This window comes from Leucopleurus acutus (assembly GCF_964270905.1).
Source record: "Leucopleurus acutus genome assembly, chromosome: 18".
Lineage (NCBI taxonomy): Eukaryota > Metazoa > Chordata > Mammalia > Artiodactyla > Delphinidae > Leucopleurus > Leucopleurus acutus.
In genome coordinates this window covers 986219-1012674 of record NC_139160.1, presented here as the reverse complement: position 1 = coordinate 1012674, position 26456 = coordinate 986219, and the positions used below count along the sequence as shown (strand labels likewise).

General features: G+C 39.7%; 1 protein-coding gene across 1 annotated transcript in view; it reads right to left on the bottom strand.

Moving 5' to 3' along the window:
- IFT88 (intraflagellar transport 88) overlaps nt 1-26456 on the bottom strand; it is a 76456-nt gene that overhangs the window by 40295 nt on the left and 9705 nt on the right. Inside the window, exons 3-13 of the mRNA XM_082859729.1 lie at nt 26249-26311; nt 20596-20652; nt 19418-19471; nt 18745-18808; nt 18017-18086; nt 14992-15082; nt 13495-13599; nt 11230-11332; nt 10047-10161; nt 7949-8180; nt 6906-6976 (exon numbers count right to left, since the gene is read on the bottom strand). Of these exons, the coding sequence (XP_082715855.1) occupies nt 6906-6976; nt 7949-8180; nt 10047-10161; nt 11230-11332; nt 13495-13599; nt 14992-15082; nt 18017-18086; nt 18745-18808; nt 19418-19471; nt 20596-20652; nt 26249-26311 (1025 nt within the window). The remainder of the gene's footprint in view (nt 1-6905; nt 6977-7948; nt 8181-10046; nt 10162-11229; nt 11333-13494; nt 13600-14991; nt 15083-18016; nt 18087-18744; nt 18809-19417; nt 19472-20595; nt 20653-26248; nt 26312-26456) is intronic.

The window sequence follows — 26456 nt, the reverse complement described above, 5'->3', positions numbered from 1 at the left end:
TAGTGGGTGTGAAGTGCTACCTCACTGCGGTTTTGAGTTGCATGTCCCTAGTGAATACTGAAGTTAAGCATCTTTTCATGTGCTTATTGCCATTTCAATATGTTTTGAAAAAATGTCTATTCATATCCTTTGTATATTTTTAATTAGGTTTTGGCATTTTTATTATTGAGTTGGAAGAGTTCTTCTACCTACTGTAGAAGCAGGTCCCTTCTTGGATACATGGCTTGCAAATATTTTCTCCCATTCATTAGGTTGTTTCCACATTCTTCTTTTTTTTTTTTTTTTTTTGGTGGTACGCAGGCCTCTCACTGCTGTGGCCTCTCCTGCCGCGGAGCACAGGCTCTGGACGCGCAGGCTCAGCGGCCATGGCTCACGGACCCAGCCGCTCCGCAGCATGTGGGATCCTCCCAGACCGGGGCACAAACCCGTGTCCCCTGCATCGGCAGGCGGACTCCAAACCACTGTGCCACCAGGGAAGCCCTGTTTTCACATTCTTGATGGTGTACTTTGAGGAATGAAAGTCTTTAATTTTGATGAAGTCCAATTTACCTATTTTTTTCATACCTAAGAAACCACCGCCTAACACAGGTCAATAATATTTACTTCTATGTTTTTTTCCTAAGAATTTTGTAATTCTAGTTCTTACTTCTAGGTCTATGATTCTTTTTTTTTTTTTCTTTTTTTTTTCTTTTTCTTTTTTTTTTTTTTTTTTGCGGTACGCGGGCCCCTCACTGTCGTGGCCTCTCCCATTGCGGAGCACAGGGTCCGGACGCGCAGGCTCAGCGGCCATGGCTCACGGCCCCAGCCGCTCCGCGGCATGTGGGATCTTCCCGGACCGGGGCACGAACCCACGTCCCCTGCATCGGCAGGCGGACTCCCAACCACTGCGCCACCAGGGAAGCCCTATGATCCATTTTGAAGTAATTTTTCTGTATGGTGTGAGAGAGAAGTCCAACTTCATTGTTTTGCATGAGCATATTCAATTGTTCCAGCACCATTTGCTAAAAAGACTATCCTTTCCCCATGGAATTGTCCTGACAGTTTTATTGACTATAAACGGAAGAGTTTATTTCTGGACTCTCAATTCCATCCCATTGCCTTTTATGTATGTCTTTATGCTTCTAACATAAAGTATTATCACACTGTCTTAATTAGTGTTGCCTTGTAGCTTGAGTCCTCGAACTCTTCTATTCTTTCTCAACACTGTTTCGGCTGTTCTGGACTCCTTACATTTCCATATGAAGTTTAGGATCACCTTGTCACTTTCTGCAAAAACACTACTGGGATTCTGATAGGGATTACACTGAATCTGTAATCTGGGGGGCACGGCCATCTTAGCAATACTAAGTGCCTATCCGTAAACATGTGATCTCTTTCCACTTATTTAGCATTTCTTCCAATGATGTTTTACAGTTCTCAGAGTACAAGTTTTGCATTTCATTTGTTAAATTTATTCCTAATTATTTTCTTTGCTGTTAAATGTAATTGTTGATTTCATTTTCAGATAGCTCACTAGCACTGTGTACCACACTTCTGTAGTATTCTGTTGATTCCTGCATGTTTATCTTTTACTCTGGAACCTTGCTGAACTCGTTTATCAGTGGTAAATTTTTTTAGTGCATTCCTTAGGACCTTCTATATACAAGATCATGTGATCTTCAAACAGAGATAAGTTTTACTTCTCTCCAATCTGGATAAGTAAGTCTTTTACTTTTCTTTCTGTTTTTCACCATTAAGTATTATGATGTGAAACTGTGGGTTTTTCATAGATGTCCTTTATCAGATGGAGCAACCTCCTTTCTGCTCCTAGCTTTTGCTGAAGTTTTTTTTGTTCGTTTGTTAAACAAAATCCAATATGGATTTTGGATTTTGTTCCCCCCGTTTTCCGTTTTTTTTTTTTTTTTTGGTTTACTGAGATGATCACGTGGCTTTTGTCCTTTGTTCTACTGATATCCTGTATCATATTAATTGAATTTTAGATGGTAAACCATTCTTGTAGCCTTGGGATAAATCCAAATTAGTCATGGTACATAATTCTTTTCCTATTGTGTTGGTTTGCTAATATTTTCTTGAGAACTTTTAATCTATAGTCATAAGATATTTTTCTGTAGTTTTCTGTCTCTTCTGTTTTATTTTGGTATCAGAGTAATACTAGTTCATAAAATGAACTATTTTCTGGAAGAGACTGTATAGAAATGATGTTTATTCTTTCTTTAAACATTTTCTAGAATTCTCTACTAAAACCATACAGCCCTGGAGATTTGCCTTATAAATTCAATTTCCTTAACATTCAAAGGGCTATTCAAACGATCTATTTCATATTAACTGAGTTGTGGTAGTTTGTGTTTAAGAAAGTGGCCCATTTTGTCTAAGTTTCAAATTTATGTGTACAGGGTTGTCTGTAGTATTTCCTTAATAGCTTTCTGATGTCTGCAGGGTCTGTAGTGATAGCTACTATTTTGTTCCTAATACTAGTATTTTGGGTCTTCTCTCTTACCTTCATCAGTCTTGTTAGAAGTTTGTTAACTTTACTGATCTATTCAAAGAATCAGCTGTTTCACTGATGTTCTGTATTGTTTCTCTCTTCAGTGCCATGATTTCTGTTCTTTTATTATTTCTTTCCTTCTGCTTCTTTTGGGTTGACTTTGCTCTTCTTTTTCTAGGTTCTTTATTTTTTAACTGAGGTATAGTTGATGTACATTATATATATATAAAATATATAATACTTGAAAAATATTTATATATATAAAATCCCTGAAACTTACAAGTTTCAGGTGTACAACATAGTGATTCACAATTTTTAAAGGTTATATTCCATTTATAGTTACAAAATATTGGCTATATTCCCTGTGCTATACAATACATCCTTACAGCTTAATTATTTTATACTTTTTCTAGGTTCTTAAGCTGGGAGCTTGGGTTATCGATTTAAGACTTTCCCATTGTCATTCTAATTGCTTTTCCCTTATGGGTTGTTTTCTCTGCCTCCTTACAAGACTTTGTGATTTTAGGGACTTCCCTTTTGGCCCAGAGTTTGAGACTCCACACTCCCAAGGCAGGGGGCCTGGGTTCAATCCCTGGTCAGGGAACTAGATCCCACATGCCGCAACTGAGAGTTCACATGCCACAACTAAGGAGCTGGCGAGCCTCAAAGAAGATAGAAGATTCTGCATGCCACAACTAAGTCCTGGCACAGCCAAATAAATAAAATAAATATTTTAAGAAAAAAAGACTTCGTGTTTTTAATTTTCAGAAGTTTAATCATGATATATCATGACATGGATTTTCTTGGGTTTATCCTCCTTGGGATTTCTTCAGCTCCTTGTACTGTAAGTTTATTTTCCTTGCCAAATTTAGGGAGTTATCAGCTATTATTTCTTTAGCCTAATCCCCTTCATCTCTCCTTCCCAGATCTGATGACACAAATGTTGGTTCTTCTGTAATAGTCCCAGAGATCCCTGAGGCTCTGGTTGTTTTGGTTTTTGGTCTATTTTCTCTATTTGTTCAGATTGGATAATTTCCATTTTCTCTTCCAGTCACCAAATCTCTCCTGGCTCCCCTTCATTCTCCTGTTGAGTCCCTCCACTGAGCTTTCCATTTCAGCTGTTATATTCTTCGGTTCTAAAATTTCCATTTGGTTTTTCTTTATATCGTTTCTTTGCTGAGACTCTATTTCTTTTCTGAGGCTATTCTGTCATTTGTTTTAAGTGTGTTCATAATTGCTTGTTGAAGCATTTTTATCATGATTGCTTTAAAATTTGTCAGATAATTCTAACATCTCTGTCATCTCAGTGTTGGCATCTATGGATTATCTTTTTTCACTGTTTGAGATATTCCTGGTTCTTGGTATGACGAGTGATTTTTGATCAAAACTTGGACATTCCCTGGTGGTCCAGTGGTTAGGATTCCAGGCTTTCACTGCCGTGGCCCAGGTTCAATCCCTGGTCAGGGAATTGAGACCCCCCGCAAGCCACGGCACAGCCAAAAAGAAGCTTGGACATTTTTACATTATGAGACTGAATTTTAGAAGATGTGGTATATATACACAATGGAATATTACTCAGCCATAAAAAAGAATGAAATAATGCCATTTGCAGCAACATGGGTGGACCTAGAGATGATCATACTAAGTGAAGTCAGACAAAGACAAATATCATACAATATTACTTCTACATGGAATCTAAAAAAATGATACAAATGAACTTACTTACAAAACAGAAACAGACTCACAGGCATAGAAAATAAACTTATGGTTACCAAAGGGGAAGAGGGGGTGATAAACTAGGAGTTTGGGATTAAAATATACACAATACTATATATAAAATAGATAACCGGGACTTCCCTGGTGGTACAGCAGTTAAGAATCCACCTGCCAATGCAGGGGACACCGGTTCAATCCCCAGTCCGGGAAGATCCCACATGCCGTGGATCAACTAAGCCCGTGCGCCACAACTACTGAGTCTGGGCTCTAGAGCCCGCGAGCCACAACTACTGAGCCCGCATGCCACAACTACTGAAGCCCACGTGCCTAGAGCCCGTGCTCCACAACAAGAGAAGCAATCACCAATGAGAAGCCCGCGCACCAACAAGAACCTACTGCATAGCACAGAGAACTATACTCAGTATCTTGTAATAACCTATGGAAAAGAATCTAAAATAAATATATATATATATAGTAAATCAACTACATTTCAATAAAAAAGTAAAAATAAAATAATGTTCATTCAGGCTCTTCAATACTACTTTCACCCTGATTCTGAAGATTTGGGCAAGTGATGTATTTTTATTTTGTTATTTATTTTTAAAAATGATTTATTTTATTTTTGGCTGCATTGGGTCTTCGTTGCTGCGCGTGCATGTGGGCTTTCTCTAGTTGTGGCGAGCGGGGGCTACTCTTAGTTGTGGTGTGCAGGCTTCTCACTGCGGTGGCTTCTCTTGTGGCGGAGCACAGGCTCCAGGTGCACGAGCTTCAGTAGCTGTGGCACACGTGGGCTCAGTAATTGTGGCTCGTGTGCTCTAGAGTGCAGGCTCAGTAGTTGTGGTGCACGGGCTTAGTTGCTCCGCGGCATGTGGGATCTTCCCGGACCAGAGCTCGAACCCGTGTCCCCTGCATTGGCAGGTGGATTCTTAACCGTTGCGTCACCAGGGAAGCCCCAAGTGATGTACTTTAAAGAGCTGAATGCTTTTGTATTTTATTGTGAAAAAAAGAAAAGTGACGTAGAAAAAAAAAGACTGAATTTTATTTAAATCTTCTGTTTTAGCTGTCTTTCCTGACACCACTGCAGCAGGGAAAGAAGAGACACCACCGCATCACAAGCCAGATAAGGAGAGAAGCCCATATTCCCAGCACAGCCTGCTTTGACACCTACGTGGGAGGAGGTCCTTGCTCCTGCTGGGTGGGATGGGAGTCCCTGCGTCCCCCGGTCCCTACTGACACCATGGTGGGGTGGTCTTGTTACGGCTGAGTGATGACTGAGGCCCTGATTCCCCACTGCCCCTCTGACAACAGGCAGGAGGGAGGGTCAAGAGCGCCCTGTTACTGCTGGGTAGGGTGGAGTTCCAGGCTCCCCACGTGCTGTCCACTACACCACAGAGTCAGAGTGGCAGGGCTCCATGAGGGCCTTGGGGGTTAAAGTCCTGCTCCCTACTTGGTCTGCTGGGGTACTGAGTGTCTCCTTACAGCCCTGGGAGTTGGCTGTTGCTGGCATGTGTGGGGATGGGACCACAGCTCTTTTCTGTGCATCTGTCTGAAAGTTTTCTGTCTTGCTAGCCTACCCCTTACCTTGTCCTCTGGCTTTTCTTAGAGCCTTTTTTAAAAATGCAGCCCCTGGCTCTCTGACTGCCAGCTTCTTCGGCTCCAAGTCTGAGCAACGTGAGGGGAGTCACTGCCATGCTGTTCCTCAAGCCCCCGGGGCCCTTGATGATTTGCCCTCTTGTCTCTACCTTTCTTCTCATTTTGTTGTACATACAATTTCCGAGGTTTTTATTTGTACTCAGAAGTGTAAGTTTAATTTTTACTGTTAAACTAAACCCTAAAGATTAAGGGCCCTCCATCCACACAATGGAATATTATTCAGCCTTAAAAGGGAAGGAAATCCTGTCACCGGCTACACTGTGGATGAAAAGTGAGTCACAGACAGACAGTACCGTGATTCCACTTCCATGAGGTCCCTAGAGCAGGTCACATTCATAGACAGAAAGCAGAGTGGTGGCTGCCAGGGGCTGGGGGAGGGGGATGGGAGTTGTTTAGTGGGTACAGAGCTGCAGTTTGCAAGATAAAAAGAGTTCTGGAGACTGGCTACAAATCAATGTGAATGCACCTACCACTACCTTTGAAATGAAGAATTACATATCTTGGTTAAGATAAATTTTATGTTATGCGTATTTTATCACAATTAAAAAAAAACAAACTAAGAGCCCTCTGTGATGTGATATAACTTCTAAGATACCTGTTGCATATTCAATAAATATTAGAAGGTACAAGCCATACTTGACAGAGACTAGGTACCATATCGGAGAAAGGAAGAAATGAAATAAATAATTTTGTCTTTGGGAGTTGAAATTTATTTGGGGGGCATGATAAAAATACAGAGAGATATAAATTTTTGAACAAAGGTAATATGAACAAAGTTCTAATATTGCACCAGAGGCAGAGGGAAAGCAAATTACAGAGAAATAGTAAGAGTAACTGAGTAATAATAATTGGGATTAGCATGAGGACTGAGATTACATTGAAGGAGAAAAAAGAATCTGGTGGAGTATAGAAATGGTGAAACGACAGCACTATTCAAGAAATATACTGAATACAACAAGTTTTGAAAGAAATAATCCGAATGCACATTCAACTCTTACAGAAGTTAAGACTACATTATTAAGTTTTAATCATGAAGTGCCCAAAATATTACCTTTCACGTTCCATTTGCCTTAGATGATCATTTTTTATAGCTTCAATCACTAAATTAGTATGTGGGTCATCCTGGGGGAAAAAAATGAGTGATTCAGAAGTAAGAATCAAGATCTAGATTTCTAATCAACCTCACCACTAGGCTAGCTGTATAAAATGGAGAATATATATTAATCTTTCTAAACTATTTTCCCTTATGTAAAGTAAACTTTTTCTTCTTACTTCTGATTACCTATCACATTCTCCACCAAACTAACATAGATTCTAGCAGCTGATACAAGGTCAGGCTGGAAAGAATAGGGCCAAGTGCACAGAAGCTGTGGTTGTTAGTACAAATGTGTGATATTATAAATTCTTAACTCAAATATAAATGCTTTAATGATCATCAATTACTTAGTATGATCCATATTGCTACTTCCTATTGAAAACAGATGATTTCCTTCACAACATATATGACTTTTTCTCAATATGAAAGTTATATATAATAGTTAACATCTACCCAGCACTTACTATGTTCCAGGTACTATTTTAAGCATTTCACATGCATTACCTCATTTAATCCTTACAACCCTACACGGTAGGTTGTTATAATTAGTGCTATTTTAAAAATAGAGGAACAAGGAGAGTTAAGTACTGAGTAGTGGGGCCAGCCACTATGCTGCGACACCCTTACACCCTATCAGGAAGACCTATTAGGTTCAATTTATGAAACTGACATTACTATACATTGTGATGTATCAACACAGGCAAGTGCACAGGGTACGACTCCATATAAAATAACATTAAAGAATGACAATTTTTCCTAAGATTCTCCTTTTTGTTTTTTTGACTAAAATTGTGCAGTCTGTTTTAACCATAATCTCTAGCCCTATTTCAATAGCCCTGGTGTCGACCTAATTTAAATAACAAATGAAAATGATAAAACACATTAATACAGGGCTGGGAGAAACCTGAAATGTCATCCACTCCAACTTTCTCATTTCTGGAGACAGAGAAGCACAGGTAATTAGGAGCTGGCTATGTAACAGTCTTCCTCATACTCACATTTGGTGAAATGTATTTACCATCTTCATCAGTTTCTAATGGAACAGCAATCAGCTTTTGGAATGCCTTCTTCATTTTTTCTCGATCTCCAACAGCAAAGTAACTAAGAATTAGGTTGAAGCCTGCCTTCAGGTTTGGTGCCACACTCATTATGTGCTCAAATGAATTAATGGCATCTGAATACTGCCCAGTTTTAATAAATGTAACTCCAATGTTCTGCATAATTTTAATCCTAGAGAAAAATAAACATGGATTCGCTTTAAAGGTCTGAACTCCCTAGTATGGCAATCAAGACATTCCACAAATAATTTCCTTCTTTTCTTTCCCACTTTACTTCTTTTTTGTTTTGTTTTGTTAAAGTTATATTGATGTTTACTTTACACATCATAAAATTCACTTATTTTAAGTGTATGATTCAATAATTATTGCTATATTAACACAGTTGTGGAACCAAAACCACATTCCTACTTTGTCATTTCCATCACCCCAAAAAGAGAACCTGTGCCCACCTGCAGTCATTCCTCGATCCCACCTCTAGCCCCAGGCAAACACTAATTTACATTCTGGCTCTCTGGATTTGCCTTTCTAGACATTGTACATAAATGGAGTTACAATATGTGATATTTTGTGTCTGGCTTCATTCAATTAGCATAACCTTTTTGAGGTTCCCCCATATTACAGCATGTAAGAGTACTTCATTCCTTTTTTATTGCTGAATAGTATTCTATTGTATGGCTATACCACATTTTATTTATCCATTGACTACTTGATGGACATTTGGATGGCTTCTACTTTTTGGCTATTATGAGTAATGCTGCTATAAACATTCATGTACAATACTTTGTGAGAACACATGTTTTCATTTCTCTTGGGTATATACCTAGGAATGGAATTGGTCATATGGTAAATTTGTGTTTAACTTTTAAAAAAAGCAACCTAATTATTTTCCAAAGTGTCTGGGCCATTTTATATCCCCAACGTATGAGGATTCCAATTTCTCTACATCTTCCTCAACACTAATTATTGTCCATATTTGATTATAGCCATTCTAATGAATGTGACCCCACCTTATTTCTAACCACTCCTCAATATAACCCCATTTGAACTAAATCCTTTTACTCCTGGTTCTCTGATCAGATCACAGTATTTCCCGGACTCTTCTCACAGTGCTCCCTTTGTCGGGAATGTTACCCCTTCGCTTGTCTTCACTTCAGTAAGCAATCCAAGAATACCTCCTTTCGTTGAGCCTTTCTTGACCTTTCTTGTTCTCGATAATTATTCCTTCAACTTAATTACTATACTATCTCTTGATTATGGACTGTTAAGCACTTAACATATACTATATAATATTATTATCTTTTTCTAAAATGCTCAAATTCTTGGCCTCACCTGGGTTAAAAGTACCTCAAGGGCATTGTGTTCTGTAAGTTAGATATTTGCTGATGATAATGAGATATCATGCATAATTCGAAAACAAATTATTGTGAAAAGTGGCATTTACAAAGAAATTAACTTTCACAGAGGCTTTGTACTGTGCCTAGGAGAAATTATGACCAGTAAGTATCCTGGTACCTTCCTATGTTCCCATAGTTATAACCAGACCATAAGGTAGTCTACTGTTTCTGCTCCTGAAATACTGTAAGAACAGGAAACATCCCAGCATCCCCCTCTTCCCCCCTCTTCTAAGATTCAACAGTAACCCTTCCTCTCACTCTTCCCTTCTCAAGCTGTAGTAAGAATGTAAGGAGGTCTTGATTTCCAGTCTTGCATTCTGGAGTCTGGTATGTTCTAAAGAACCGCTGTTTGATTTGGTGTTGGCAGTAAGCTGTATTCTGGCGCTAATTGCCCGCAGCGTTATTCCCTATATAGGCCCATTAGCTTAGTTTTACTCCAACCGATCACATATTATGCCTTCAACCTTTAACTTCCATCACACAAACGCATGCAAGTAGTCACAAGGGGACAGACCAAAGTACTACAGCTACAACAAGAATCTAACACCTCTCATGTACAGATACCATAAAGCACTCAGCCCACTGGCAACGCGTCAAGAGTGACCTTGTTTCTGAAGAACGACACTTAAATTTTACACACTTACCTCATTTCTTTATGGACACTTGGAATTTGATCTAAGGCCATTCGGTAGAATTTAATGGCTTTGGAATAATTTCTTTGCTTTAAATAAATATTTCCCATATTCACTTTCAACCGTCCTAATTGAAAAAAATTTAATGAATATATAATATCCTACTTTGTTCACTTTTTCTATGATATTTTAGATGACCTCAATTTATATTTTTTGAAGGTCTTCTCAACTTATGAAGCCTCAGACATTAACTAAAATTCTCACTTTAAAACAGTTATACTATTTTCATGTATGTGCACACTAAACTTCTGCAAGGAATTGGAACTTAAGACAGATGGATTCCTGGAAACATGGCTAGAAAACAAGAGTGACATTATAAAACTGGAGTTCTGTTCTTCTAAGAAAACATGGGACTTAAAAAGTATTAGATAATTCAAAATTAGACCTTCTTTTGGGCGTTATTCCAGCATCTCCCAGAGCTCCAAGATGTACAGTTTATCCTTTTTACCCCACATTTTCTAAGGTAAGCATTTATGAATTGGTGAGAAAAAGTGTTTCTACAAAACTTGAGACTCAGCTCAAATGCAACGTCCACTCAGAAAGCTTGTCTAGACTTTCCAGCTCGTACTCAAGTGACCCCACACCTCTTTTCACCAGGACCTGGTGGTCTGAGGTAACGGTCAGCTCTCCATAGTCCTGACCCTTCTCCACTCTGCAGGGCCCACCCCACGGCGCAGGATGAAGAAGCCTGGAGCTCAGGAACAAAAAGAGTACACTTACCCGGTTTAAACTATATGATGTAATAGTTTAATAAAATATTAAAGAAAATGATATTCTGATACACTTTAATACTGAGACCAAAAAATTACACAATATAAATGCTAAATATAAACAAAGGTCTCTTGTGGATAATTATACAAGGGAAAGCATGTTCTGTAGGTTGCCCTGGCTCATTCTACCTGTGATACAGAATACTGTTTTCATTTACTGTTAGGCAATGTATCTTATACCAACTGTATTTCTTCATTTGTATTTGTGTGAATTTTCATATCTTTAAGCAGGGCATCTCTATCATAAATATGAATTTGCTCAGAGCACAGATCATTTCATTATAAGAAAGCATAAAGTGAGGAAATGGTAAATTAATGGTACAAAAGAACTATACTTATTGGAAAAACTGACTATACACACTTACCTGCATTGCTAAACATCTTATTTTTCACTATAACTTGATAGGTGTTTAGTGCTTCAGGATACATTTCATTAGCTGAATACTGACTGGCCAAGTTGAAAAGAACCTAAGGAAAAAATATTGCAAAGAGACACATAATGATCATTTTAGGTCCCTCTTGCCTATAATCTTTCTAGAGATTAAAATACTATAACAAAGTTAGATGCTTCTATCAAGATTCCCAACCCATTAAGCAATGAAGTACACAGAGAACACCTTGCATTCCAATATGAACCAGAACATTAAGACAGGTGGGAGATTCCCTGGTGGCACAGTGGTTAAGAATCCTCCTGCCAATGCAGGGGACACGGGTTCGAGCCCTGGTCCAGGAAGATCCCACATGCCACGGAGCAACTAAGCCCGTGCGCCACAACTACTGAGCCTGCGCTCTAGAGCCCACGAGCCACAACTACTGAGCCCGTGTGCCGCAACTACTGAAGCCCGCGCACCTAGAGCCTGTGCTCCGCAACAAGAGAAGCCACCACAATGAGAAGCCTGCGCACTGCAACAAAGAGTAGCCCCTGCTCACCGAAACTAGAGAAAGCCCACGTGCAGCAACAAAGACCCAATGCAGCCAAAAATAAAAAATTAAATAAATTTATAAAAAAAAGACAGGTGGAGCTTTCCTCTAAATTTCACCTAATTTTCCATGTATTCTTTCTAATTAATGGATTTGCTATCTTTTAATCTCAGGAAGACCCACAAAGAATAAATGTGTATTATTACTATAGCTGGTAATAAAAGGAATAAGGAAGAGAATGGACCAAACTCTCTTTGTAAATATAAATTAAACATCATGTGGAATACCTTAAACCTTAATTTGTACAGTATTGCTGCTCTACATGCAAATTTATAATTTAAATCATTAAGTTATAGTAAATTATGTTCCTAAAGGAAAAAAAATAATCATCACAAATTATTCCCAAATCTAAAGACTCCATGGAATTTAAAAATATTAGCTATAAAAAAAATTAGCTATAAATAGTAAACATATAAAAATTCTTCTTAGGCTTCCCTAGTGGCGCAGTGGTTGAGAGTCTGCCTGCCGATGCAGGGGACACGGGTTCGTGCCCTGGTTCGGGAAGATCCCACATGCCGCGGAGCGGCTGGGCCCGTGAGCCATGGCCGCTGAGCCTGCGCATCTGGAGCTTTGCTCCACAATGGGAGAGGCCACAACAGTGAGAGGCCCGCGTACCACAAAAAAAAAAAAAAAATTCTTCTAAGTTCTAATGTCCTTTTTTCCACTTGTTTAGCATATGAAGACTTTTCCTACTGAAAACATACTCTTTGAAACAGCAGTATAAATATTAAAGAAGTGTCTTTTCAGAATTGAATAAATTTTGCTAGTAATTAGCTGGTTTTTTCCCCCTACTCTCCTCACAGAACATTATCTTATTCACCTAGTTTGAAGTTCTCTAAAATCACAGACCAAAAAGTCCACATTAGAATCTCGTTTTCGGGACCTCCCTGGTGGCACAATGGTTAAGAATCTGCCTGACAGTGCATGGGTTCGAGCTCTGGTCCGGGAGGATCCCACATGCCACAGAGCAACTAAGCCCGTGAGCCACAACTACTGAGCTTGAGCTCTAGAGCCCACGAGCCACAACTACTGAAGCCTACACGCCACAACTACTGAAGCCCGTGTGCCTAGAGCCCGTGCTCCGCAACCAAGAGTAGCCCCCATTCGCGGCAACTAGAGAAAGCCCGCGCGCAGCAACAAAGACCCAACGCAGCCAAAAATAAATAAATAAATAAATAAATTAGAACCCCATTATCTCTCTATGTTTGATGACGGATGTTAACTGGATTTATTGTGGTGGTCATTTCATAATATATACAAATATTAAGTCATCGTGTTGTATACCTGAAACTAACAGAACACTGTATCCCAATTACACCTCAAAACAAAACAAAATGAATCTCGTTAAAGTATCCACACTGAATAGAACCCAAATATTAGCAATCTTCACGAGTCCTTGGCTGGTAGGTTTACAAGTATTTACTACATTATTAAAAATGACTAATTAACTAACTAAAGAAGATCACTGTACATACCAAAGATAAGAGTGGTCCCATGAACTAAAGAGTATTATTAATCTAATTCTGGGCACCTTAAGTCCAATAAGGCTTAAAGAACAAGAGAAAACAAGAAACAAAAAAGAAAAAGGAGTTCTGGAATCTATAAATTCTCGCCAAGGTAACTGTACTCAACAGGTACTTCATACTTACTGAGTAAGTTAAATCCAAGTTGATGTTTTCTGGACTTGTAACTTGTTCTCGTTGTCTCACCAGGACTCTCTCTTTTCTTCCTGCATCTTTTGCCTTTTCTAAGGCCTGAAATCAAATGTATACTGTGTAAACTCCTCTGAGCACTCACACGGAATCTGGTGCATTCGGGAAGTGTCTGCGGGAAGCAGGGGTGGCTGCCATTTACCCCTGGGTTCCCTGATGCCCCGTGTGCTCCTACCATAAACTCCCCTTCTATTGTTTAAACGGGAGCTCTTCCTCCCGCATGGAAAGGCCGAGTGTCTTCTCTGGGAAAAAAGAGGAAGCGTGGGGGTGAAGACCTGGAGCACACCTGCCCCACGCCGAGGTTCTCCACCACCTCACCTCCCACCCCCTTTCGGTCTGACCATGTCTATCTACTTCCTTTTTCCTCCCAACTCCTGAATCTCTGGTGTTTTAATTCAATCTCATGAGGTAAGAATTCAGGTGGATTTGTTTGGTTTCTCAGATGCTCAAAATACAGACAAGTATTGGATCATGGATCATGGATAACTGCTACCCAATACGACAACAGATCCTTAGTTTCACTCAGATCTTACTCAGGATGCCAAGATTTCCACTGAGAGACTGACCAGTCACATTAATTAAACATGGAATTTTTTTTTTAGAACTAGATAAAAAAGCACAGGTTCTGTGAGCAATAAAAGTAGCTTATACTGGGGCTTCCCTGGTGGCGCACTGGTTGAGAGTCCACCTGCCGATGCAGGGGACGCGGGTTCGTGCCCCGGTCCGGGAGGATCCCATGTGCCGCGGAGCGGCTGGGCCCGTGAGCCATGGCCGCCGGGCCTGCGCGTCCGGGGCCTGTGTTCCGCAGTGGGAGGGGCCACAACAGTGAGAGGCCCATGTACCGCCAAAAAGAAAAAAAGTAGCTTATACTGAATCTTTCTAATGGTATTCATTGATCTGATAACTAAGTCACAGAAATTATATTTATGTGGTATGATGACCAAAGTAATGTGAACAAAGCAAACTAAGAGAAAAGATTCAATTTAAAAAAAAGCAGCAGAGTTGGATTGCCAAGAAGCAAACCACGATTTTGCAGTTTACTTAGGACAAAATACTTTAGAGCAGTCAGCCTTGAAGGAGAAAACAGCCCTTAGTGCTGTGTGTGGGCCATGGGCTCCACCTGCAGCAGGCTGTGCGTCCCATTCAGCAGTCCACCAGGCTGCAAAATTTAGCCAACCGATGCACTGGAATTTTTTCCCCTCCTTAAATGACCGATGTGAAAAATTACAAAATCAGCCAATTGTTTTGACTTCAGAGTTTATGAAGCAGAGTTACAACTGCAGGTTCTCAAAATAATTATTTCAGTGAAAACTCTAAGGCCAGTCCACAACAAAATGAAAGCATTTATCTATACATGTGCTTACATAGGTACATACATAAAGATACATATGCACACACTTCACAATCTTGAATCTTATCAGTTTATGAACTCACCAATTTTAAGTCTCCACAACTGTTAGCAATGCAGCTTTCTTCTACCAACTCATTTACTTTCTTCTCTAATTGTCTTATCTTTTCTTCTGGACTGTTAAAGAAAAAAGTAAGTATATTTTGAATCATTCAACCACTAACAATACACACAAAATTTAACCTACTTTTACCATTGTCCATCATGTGCTTATAAACTTTAAGAGTAAGTCACAGATAAGACAAATATATAAGGGGCCTTAAAGAATAAATGTGCCACTGTTTTTAATAACTACATTATATAATTATTCATAATAGTAAAAATAACCAACATTTATTTAGCATAAGTGTAATTTAATTTTGAGCTAAATGCTTTACCCTAATTATGTCACTTAATCTCCACAAGAATATTTGATACAAGTACTATCATTATCTCATTTCACTGACAGGGAAACTGAAGTTTAGAAAGTTAAGTATTGGCGGTCCAGTGGTTAGGATTCCATGCTTCCACTTCAAGGGGCACGGGTTCGATCCCTGGTCAGGGAACTGAGATCCCACAAGACACACAGGGTGGCCAAAAAAAAAAAAAACGAAAGAAAGTTAAGTACTAAGCCTGAGATCATACAGCTAGTAAGTAACAGAGCCAGGATTTAAACACATGATAAGGTAACTCTAGGGCCATGCTGTTGCATTACCATCCCCATAGGAAAGCAGATTCTATGGCAAATAAAAACTTTACCTATGGTTAGAAAGACTGAAGACCCCATAAAAGAGAGAAAATTATTTACTACCAAATAGATACCACAGAGACTTTTTTTTTTTTTTTGGCCGTGCTGTGTGGCTTGTGGCATCTCAGTTCCCCGTCCAGGGATCGAACCCGGGGCCATGGCAGTGAAAGCACCGAGTCCTAACCACTGGGCCGCTAGGGAAGCCCCACTCACCACAGAGACTTCTAACGAGGTGAGGAAGTTTAAAACCCTGACTTCATTAGTAGCAAACGAAGTGTCCCCAGATCAGCCATGTTTCAAACACAACATCAGTGTTGCTTTACTACCACTTTCTTTCAATAAAACACAACACTCTGAATGTACGTTACTGCCTAAATAAACTTTTACTACAAATATATCACAGTAAACATCAATTCTCTTAATTCTCTACAAATGGACTTTTAAAAAGAACACAGGAATAAATTTCACAGTATAGGTTTGTCTATAAAATCATATTCTTCAGTAAAACCTGGGATTAAGACAACATATTTTATTAGTTTATAGAGATTGCAAAATTCTAATAATAGATGGTGGCTTTCTAAAGGTTAAAAAGTTCAGAATTCAAAGTACGGAATTCTATTTTCAAGCTGTCTGAAACACTCTAATAAATGTCTTTAAATGTTGCTTACAGGTTGTTATAATTAAGCCTAAAATATCAATATAAAAATGTAACGCTAAAACTCTGTAAGAGAATTTTATGAAGACAGTGAAAGTCACTACCCCATCCCTACCAGCCGCCAGGAGAATGAACTCTGTGCAGACACTGCTGGGCGCCTCCACAGGAGCCTGCTGCCGCCCTGCGTCCCTGAACGCGCAAGCTAGGCTACAGGAGGGTCTCACCCTCCTGCCGAATGTCTGGTTCCATCAGGCACGTGTGATGAATTTCTGGCCAATGAGAAATGAAGACGCGTCTGCCTGGGGCAGATGTCTCCCGGAAAGATCCCTGCTCTTCAAAGAGGACCTAAGACTGAGCACCTTCTGACTCTAGGTTTTATCAACTACAGGAAGGTTCTGAGCTCCCGTGGCCCTCCTGGAATCATGAGGATGGGCAGGCTCTTGAGAAGAGCCAAGAGAATCAGAAAGAAGCTGAAGCAGCGTGAGGTTATTGAGAAGTTAAATTAACCATCCTCCAGACCTCCTGTTATGGGAGATAATAAAACATTCTTGTTGTGTGTGTTTTTTCTGACGTTTCGAGCTGTTAGCAGCTGACAGGATCCTAAATGACATATTTAAGTAAGATTACATGTATTTATTAGCAAACTTGCTGTCATTAACTAGGATACAAGGTAAACTGACTTTCTATATAAGTTCCTTATTAGTCAAAAAGAGAAATTATATAATTTATACAATAGCCCAAATACCAGGTTTAAGAATTACAATTTAAAAACATGAGCCCTGGGGTTTCCTTGGTGGCGCAGTGGTTGAGGGTCCGCCTGCCGATGCAGGGGACATGGGTTCGTGCCCCGGTCCGGGAAGATCCCACATCCCGCTGAGTGGCTGGGCCTATGAGCCACGGCCGCTGAGCCTGCGCGTCCAGAGCCTGTGCTCCGCAACCGGAGAGGCCACAACAGTGAGAGGCCCGCGGACCGCAAAAACAAACAAACAAACAAACATGAGCCCTGGAAGTAGACCACCTGGGTTCAAGTCTCAGTCCTGCCATGTACTAGCCTGACCCAGCGAGCTCTCCGTGCTTCCCTGCCCCTGAACTGATGACACAAGAGCTCAGGGAAGCTCGTGCACAGCGCAAGGCACGCAGTGATCGCACAGAGAGCACTCGGTAAATGCTGGCTGCTATCACTCTTTGTAAAATCTAATGGTGCTTAGATATCAGTAAATGTACACAGCTGAATTTACACCGTAGCTTTTTAGCTACTCTCTAGTCAATGGCACAAAACTAAGTTAATTCTATAAAAAATTATATTTCTCAATATCAATATGACAAACTAACTTATACATTTTCTTAATTTTTTTCTTTGAAATATCCTTTTAAAATAAGAATATCTTATTACATGTACAGCAACATTTGGCCTTCAAGAGAATCAGTACTGGCACGTATAAAAATCAGACACATCTTCGAGTCAATAATATTACAGTAAAACTGCATGGAATACACAGGGCTGCTTTTCTGAGACTTGATTCTTTTGCTAGTTCCGAGAACCAGGGATGATGCTTTGGTTACTATTCTGCTGACATGAACTTTTCAAATACGTAAGGATTATGTACTTGAGAAGTAAAAGTTAAGAACATGCAACCAACCACAGCAGAGCAGCACAGGACTTGCATACCTGTCTTCGTTCCTGGCCTCCAGGGGCGGTGCAGGGCCCCGCGACTGACCGAGGGGGTCGAACGCAGAGCCTGAGACACAGTCAAGAGTTCACGTTTAGTGCTCAATCCAGCACAACTGAACGGATATGAAACCATGCACATGCTATTTAATTTACCTATCTATTAAGTGGAATGGACATTTTTATGCTTACATAAATATTTTGCATATTAAGAAACTGGTAAGATTTTTAACATACATAAAAACATGTAAATATAACTGTGTGTTACCATGTAAAAACAAAAATAAATATCTCTCAGTATTTATTTCTCCCCCATAGTAATCTATCCCTATTATGAACTCTAAATGGCCAATCATGTGAGTAATAACCTGGTATTAGCCTTTTAATTTTCCATTACTGGTATAATAATCAATAATTTTTGTCCTAACAGTTTTATTTAAAAATTATTATTTAACTTATCATATATTTAAATACTATTTTCACCTTTAATTCTTTAGCTCTAACTCACATACAAATTTTAGATGTAGAGCTCGGCATATTTTGACAGATTACATGCCAGTGTAACTACCACCTCAACTGGGATGCAGAACATTTTCCTCACCCCTTTCCTTTCTTAATGGTACCTAAAATAATCAATGGCATGTTAGATATGGTAATGTATTTACACATACAAAAACATTTAAAATATTTAAAGATCTGAAAAAAATTAAAGCTGAAATAGAACAAACCTCTCAAAGCTGCTTTGGTAAAACCAGCTGCTCTCACTGCTGTCATGGGTCTAGTAACTCCATCCTTAGGAGAACAAGCATCATTTAAAGAGCATTCTTAAATAAGACCTGCCTCTTACTTGCAGAGCTGCACGACACACGTTGTTATACAGCCTAGCGTGTAACACTGGTTTCGTCCCCTGCCGGCTTGCTCCGTGCTCCCACCTCCTCATGTGCCGGCCTGTCTGCACTTCACCTTTCCTCTGGCAAATTCTGATTCCTTGCCTAACTGGACTTACTCCCAGTTTGAAAAGAAAAGCACTCTTAAGGATTTTTAGATAGTACCTTACGCAGCTTAGTAGCTGACTACTCCCCTACTTTTGGTTGGTCTCCTATATGCCTAAGAGAGAAACCACAGAAACTGCTGTAAATGACAGCAAAGGAAGAGCGGGTCCCAGAGTACATCCTACAAGCAAACTATCAGGCCTATGTCCATTCCCAGTGGGATTTCATTTGAGACCTGAGTAAATAAATCCAAAGAGACTTTGCCACCGAAGATTTCAAACGGTCCAAACTTCAGCCCACAGTTTAAAGAACCAGGGTCACTATATAAGTAACAACTTAAAAAAACTTTGGTAATAATATTCTAAGTCACAGGAAAGGCCCAAAATGAACACCCACACAATGGAGATACCTGAATAGCCCCTGTCATTGGTCTTCCCATTGACGATGCCAGGGATGTCTTGGACTAGTAAACAAAAAACTAAGTTAAAACGATTCCAAAAAATGCCTACATTTAATTTTATAAACCAAAGTATAAAAGTTTTCTTTATAACTTTTTTTCCTTCATCCTATTGGCAAGTAAACCTAAACATAATTTTTTTCCATTTATCTCCCGAGGATATAGGATCAAACAATGAAACTCTAAAACAGGCATTGGCAAACTATAACCCTCAGCCTTTGTACTGGGACACAGCTGCAGCCCATTTGCCTGTACATCCTCTGTGGCTGCCTCTCTGAAAATGCTGAGCTGGGTTCCGAAGAGCCTAAACCCCAGGGCCCTTCACAGAAAAGCTTGCTGTCTCCTATTCTGAAACATCACCAAAAACCAAATTTATGAGTGATACCTGGTTTGGCTGATTAATAAACGTATGCGTTACATGACACACTGTTATATAACGTATAAGGCCACTTTCTTCATTCACAGGAAGGGACACTTGGAAGGCAAGTGCCCGGGACCTCTAGGTTCTAAAACCATTTTTATGACCCCTAAGAAATATTATCATAAAGACTAGGAAACACTATTTCACCTCATTCCTCCATTTTTCTCCCATTCCTTTATTATTTCACATAAGCTAAAATATCCAAATTGTAGGTACTTTGGGCAAGATTTAGAAGATTTTCTTTTATGGATTTTAATATAGCATCTTTCCTCCAACGATCTCAAATAAAAGCAAGACCCAATTATATGCCTCTGAAGTTTTTCTTAAATTTTATTTTTTCATGTATTAATTATTAAGTTTTTAAAAATTATAAACATTATGTTTAAGTAACATCTAACCTCACATAAGATAAACGAATGGAATACACATGACACTTGGTTATATTATATAGAAAATGAAGTCAATCAACAAACACGAGGTTTACAGGTAGAAAAAGACAATAAAATATTTTCTGTTATATTTAAAACCAAAATGACTAGAATATTCAAAGCTATTAATCAACAATATATAATGTTCATCACTAACCAAAATGGAAAATATATCCAGGTCATGGGCTGAAAGGTAGCCAGACTTATTTAGAACTAACTGCCTAAACTGAACTTATGTATGAGAAAATGCATCTTCGTATCTTCAGCTTAAGAAAACCTACCCCACATCCAGTAGCTACAGGTCTAGCAACTGCTGTGCTTGGTATTTTAGCAGTTATCTTGGGGAGGAAAAAAAACATAGTTAATAGAATTCAGATTAAGTTATATAATAGAAAACTGGAAAAGAAATAGAAAATATAGGCTCATCAATAGAGAAATATTTATATAATATTTAGAATAATTTCTTTTAAATTATTCTAAATATTAAAGAGCTCAAGTATTTTAAGTATCAGGAAGGAGACCTATTCTGGAACTCATTTTAAAGGAGAACAGGGACTTTAGAATGACTTGAGGGGCCAATAGACAGATGAGTCTTCACGGTCACGCCTACCATTCATTTTGCGTGATTATCACTGCCAGACCGCTGGGTCTAACAACAGACAGAGGATCTCAGGGAATCTGGGGTTGAATCTCAGCTCTCCCTCTACTTGCTTGTTTATTTTATCTCTTTGAACCTAAATGTTCTCATCTCTGAAATAAAGATACAAAGTATGTTGATCACAAAGTTGTAACTGGAATCAAACAGGACCACAGAGGTGAAAAAGTGCGCTAAACAGGTTAGCTGTTGGGCATCTTTGTTTAAGTATTTGATTAAAACATCATTTTTAGAGGAGTTCTACTTCTGGCTTGACGGACCACTGTTTTAAACATCTCTCCCTCTAAGAACTACTAAGGCGGCTGGGGACAAAAATATTTTTTTTTTTTTTTGACAAAAATATTTTTGCTAAAAATCAGTTTGTATACATTAGAGAACCATCAAGGCCATGAGGAATTACAAGGCCTCAAGCTGAGGAACAGAAGGAAAGACTGAGGGCTGAGCTGCGTCTGGGCTGCTCTTCTCCCAGGGGTGTCTGTTAATGCGGAAGGCCAGGCCGCAAGGGTGAACAGAGCTTTTCACAGAAGACAGAACTGAAGACATAAACCCTGGAGCTGGGCCTGCTGAGGTGGCAGCCCTGGGAATCCTCCAGTATTCAGACTTGACTAACCTCCAAAGGCTACACTCAGACTGGAAGGGAAATCAGAAGGACACCAGCCCTTGTAAAACCTGAGCCCAATTTAGAATCATCTCAAACTCAACTGGCTTGAGGTGATTCAGGGTTCCTTGCATCTCTGAGGCCATAAGCAAAAGTAAATTCTCTCCAGTAAAAGGTATCTGTCCTGATAAGGCAGCCACTACCCACATGTGGCTGTTGAGCATCTGAAGTGTGGCTCAGGCAATAGGATCTGGATTTTAAAACTTTACTTACTTTTAAATGATTTAAATAGTCACATGTGGCTAGTGGTTATCACACTAGACAGCAGAGACATACAGCCGTAAATTATCTCTAAAATTTTCATTTACAATGCCTGGCATTCAATCTAAAACAACCAGACACATAGGAGCAAGACTACCTAACCAAAACCAAGAGAAATAAATGGAAAGACAGGCAGAAGGGGAAACATGCAATGGAAACATCAGACACAGGCTTTAACACAACTATGGTCGATATGTTCAGCGAATTAAAAGACAAGATGACAATTTCAGTAGACAACTAAAAACTATAAAAAATGGATAAGTGGAAATTCTAGAACCGAAAACTGAAAATAACGTAAAATTCTGGCACCGTCCAGAAAGTAGTAAAATACTAAATTATACTAGACTTTGATAAGTTAAAGATGAGTATTGTAATCTTTACAAAAACACTAAAAAATGGCTAAAGAATGTAAGCTCCCAAGATAACAGAGGGAGAAATGGAATAATAAAAAATAAACAAAAGAAGATAAGAGGGCTTCCCTGGTGGCGCAGTGGTTGAGAGTCTGCCTGCCGATGCAGGAAACGCGGGTTCGTGCCCCAGTCCGGGAAGATCCCACATGCCGCGGAGCGGCTGGGCCCGTGAGCCATGGCTGCTGAGCCTGCGAGTCCGGAGCCTGTGCTCCGCAACGGGAGAGGCCACGGCGGTGAGAGGCCCGCGTACCGTACCGCAAAAAAAAAAAGGAGATAAGAAAGGAGAGAAAATGAAACATAAAAAAGGCAGGAAAAAACAAACAGCAAATACTAAGGCAACAAATTTAAGCCAAATCCGTAATTTCATTAAATGTAAATAGACTAAAAGAAGATTATCTGACAATATTAAAACAAATACAAAAAACCCAGAGCTCTATTCATGCTGCTAATAAATACATCTTAAATATATAGATATGAGAATGCTGGAAGTAAAAAGATGGGAAAGACATACAATGTAAACACTAGACAAAGAGAGCCTGAGTAGCTCTAGCAATATACTAATATTTGACAAGACAGACAAACAGCATTACTAGAGATAGGATATTTTATAACAATAAAAGGGTCAATTTAACACAAAAATATAACAATTCTAAATGTCTTTACTCCAAATATATAAATCAAAAACCTAAAAAAAGGAAGAAAACCACAATCACAGTGTAAGATTTGACCGTTTTTCTCATTAATAGAACTGTAGTTCCTCTCCACAAAAAAAAAATCAGTAAAAATACAGAAAATTTGAACAAAACCATTAACAAACTTGACTTAATTGACAGATAACAGGTCTTGGAAAAACATGAAAAGGAAGGATGTGGGTCTCAGCAATATTTTTCTGTGAGAACAAATTGAAGGAAAGAGACCATTTTTCTTTTTAACTACTCACTAATGACTAGATCTGTTCTTCTGGGTTTTATTTTTGGCACTGGACTGATCTCTTAAGTGGACTGGATCCTACGTTACCTCTTTCTTTCTTCACCTTGCACCCTCACCCACACTGCCTTTCCTCACAAATCTCAAAGGCAATCTGAACTGTGCACATCCTTAAATATTCAACTGTAAATCTATCTTCTAAGCAGCCTCTTCTGATTGTCCCAACTAGTGATAAAGAACTTATCTTTGTGGTCCCATAGCAATTTATACTCTTTTTACAACACATAATATATTATGCCTTGTAATTTCTATTTCTGTCCATTTTATTCTCCTCCTTAAGTTCCTCTGGAGCTAGCTGGAATTTTATCCCTCTTAAGTGAGCCCAGTCCCTTTCATATAACAGTTGCACAAATTTTTCCCATTTAATACAGTATGTAAGGTGTGATAAAAATATCATTCAAGGCGGCTGGAGACCTGAGCTCTGTCCTGGTTACAGGTAAGTGTGAGACCTCGTCTCCCCAGGCTTGTTTTCCTCATCATAACGTGAGGATCTCTGAAGTCATTTCTAAATATGATGAAGGACCAGCCTGGAGACATTACCACCTGTCTGATACCCAGAATCACTAAACTGAAGACAATGTTTGCTTATTTACTAAGTCATGTGATAAAGATCTGTGCAGGACCCACAGCAGGCAAAGAGAGAACAATATGACGGTCTGCCTCCTCAGAAAGCTTATGGCCTCGTCATTAGCCAAGTGCAAGAACTTAGCCTACAATTTTCTTTCCATAATGAAGGTAAACTTAAAATTAAAATATAGCTTGTGGAATGTGTAGTCAAGAATTGGCTTCACCCAAAGAGAGGTCTGGCTTTGCCCTTTGCTACTGGGAGGAGATCTGCAGGCCCCTGGAATGTCCTGTATGACACACCCCTGTTTGCCTGGGGGCTTTGGCCACCAGACAGTCTAAACTTCAGACTTATGAGCCTGAACCTCCAGGAGGGGCTGGAGACTAACGGGCAGCCATGAGGACAGTATGTGATGGAGCTCCATGAAAACTCTGGACACCAGAGTGGTGGGAGGGCTTCCTTGCTGGCAACCCTCCCAAGTACCGTCACCACTCAGAGTGGCTGGGAGGTTAATGCTACCCAGGGCTCCACAGGGAAAGGATGACCAGAAGCCCCACGTTTGGACCCTCCCAGACTGTGCCCTGTGTCTCTCTTCTCTGGGCAGATTTAACCTGTATCCCTCCCCTGTAATAAACCGTAAGCATACCAGCTTTCAGCGAGTTCTGCGAGTCCTTTCAGAAAAGGACCGACGCTGAAGGTGGTTTTGCAACTGGTGTCAGAAGTGAGGACAGGGGCTTCCCCGGTGGCACAGTGGTTAAGAATCTGTCTGCCAACGCAGGGGACACGGGTTTGAGCCCTGGTCCAGGAAGGTCCCACAACCGCGGAGCAACTGAGCCCACGAGTCACAACTACTGAGCCTGCGCTCTAGAGCCCGCGAGCCACAACTACTGAGCCCACATGCCACAACTACTGAAGCCCGCGCGCCTAGAGCCCGTGCTCCGCAACAAGAGAAGCCACTGCAATGAGAAGCCCGCACGCTGCAACAAAGAGTAGCTCCCGCTCGCCGCAACTAGAGAAAGCCCGTGTGCAGCAACAAAGACCCAACACAGCCAAATAAATAAATAAATAAAAATAAAATAAAATAATTTTTTAAATAAATTAATTAATTTTTAAAAAATTGGTCAAATGATCTTAAACAAGGGTGCCAAGACCATACAATGTGGAAAGGTCAGTCTCTCCCAAATGGTGCTGGGAAAACTGGATATCCACACAAAAGAATGAAATCAGACCCTTAATCTTGTATCACATACAAAAATGAACTCAAAATGGATTAAAGGCCCAAACGTAAAAAGACCTAAAACTATAAAACTCCTAGAAAAAAAACATAGGGGAAAATTTCATGGCATTGGACTTAGTAATGATTTCTCAGCTATGACACCAAAAAGCACAGGCAACAAAAGCAAAAACAGACCAATGGGACTACATCAAATATAAAAACTTTTGTGCATCAAAGAACCCGATCAACAGAATTTTAAAAAAGCAACCTATAGAACGGGAGAAAATATCTGCAAAGCGTATACCCAATAAAGAATTCCTACAACTCAACAACAAAAAAATCAAATAACCCAGTTAAAAAATGGGCAAAATACTTGAACAGTCATTTCTTCAAAGATGATCTACAAATGGCAAAGAGCGTAAGAAAAGACAGTCAACATCACTAATTATCAGAGAAATGCAAATCAAAACCACAATGAGAATCACCTCATACCCATTAAAATTGCTACTATCAAAAGAATAGAAAATAACAAGTGTTAGTGAAGCTGTAGAGAAACTGGAACCCTTGTGCACTGTTGGTGGGATTGTAAAATGGCGTAACCACTATGGAAAACAGTATGGAGGTTCCCCCAACAGTTAAACACAGAACTACCATATGATCCAGCAATCCCACTTTTGGGTATATATCCGAAGAATTGAAAACAGGGTCTCAAGATATTTGCACACTCATGTTCGTAGCAGCACTATTCACAACAGCCAAGAGGTGGAAGCAACCCAAGTGTCCATGGAACAAAATATGGTCCATCCATACAATGGAATGTTATTCAGCCTTAAAAAGGGAGGAGATCCTGACACAGGCTATACCGTGGATGAACCTTGAGGACATTATGCTACATGAAATAAGCCAGTCACAAAAGGACAAAAACCGTCTGATTCCACTTATATGTAGTACCCAGAATAGTCAAATTCATAAAGACAGTAGAAGGGTAGGGGCCAGGGGCGGGCGGAGGGAGATGGGGGTTGTTGTTTAATGGGGACAGAGTTTCAGTTTGGGAGGACAGAAAGTTCCAGGGATCTGTTTCACAACAATGGGAATTAATTTAACACTACCAATGTGTACATTTAAGAACAGTTAAGATGGTAAAGTATGTGTTTTTTACCACAATAAAAAAAATTCACTTACTGGAGGTCTTCTGCCGTGACTAGTTTTCACAGCTTGCTGAAAAGCTGTGTCATTCTCCAACTCCTAAAACGAAAAGGCAAATTTCACATCCAACATGAAGTGACAATTTTTTAAATGTTTAACCTCGACTGCTTGGTGTTCATGATCCTCTATAATCCATCGTCCTCCATCTGCTGACATCCAGGTAGGGCTCAAGGACTCCCGTCCT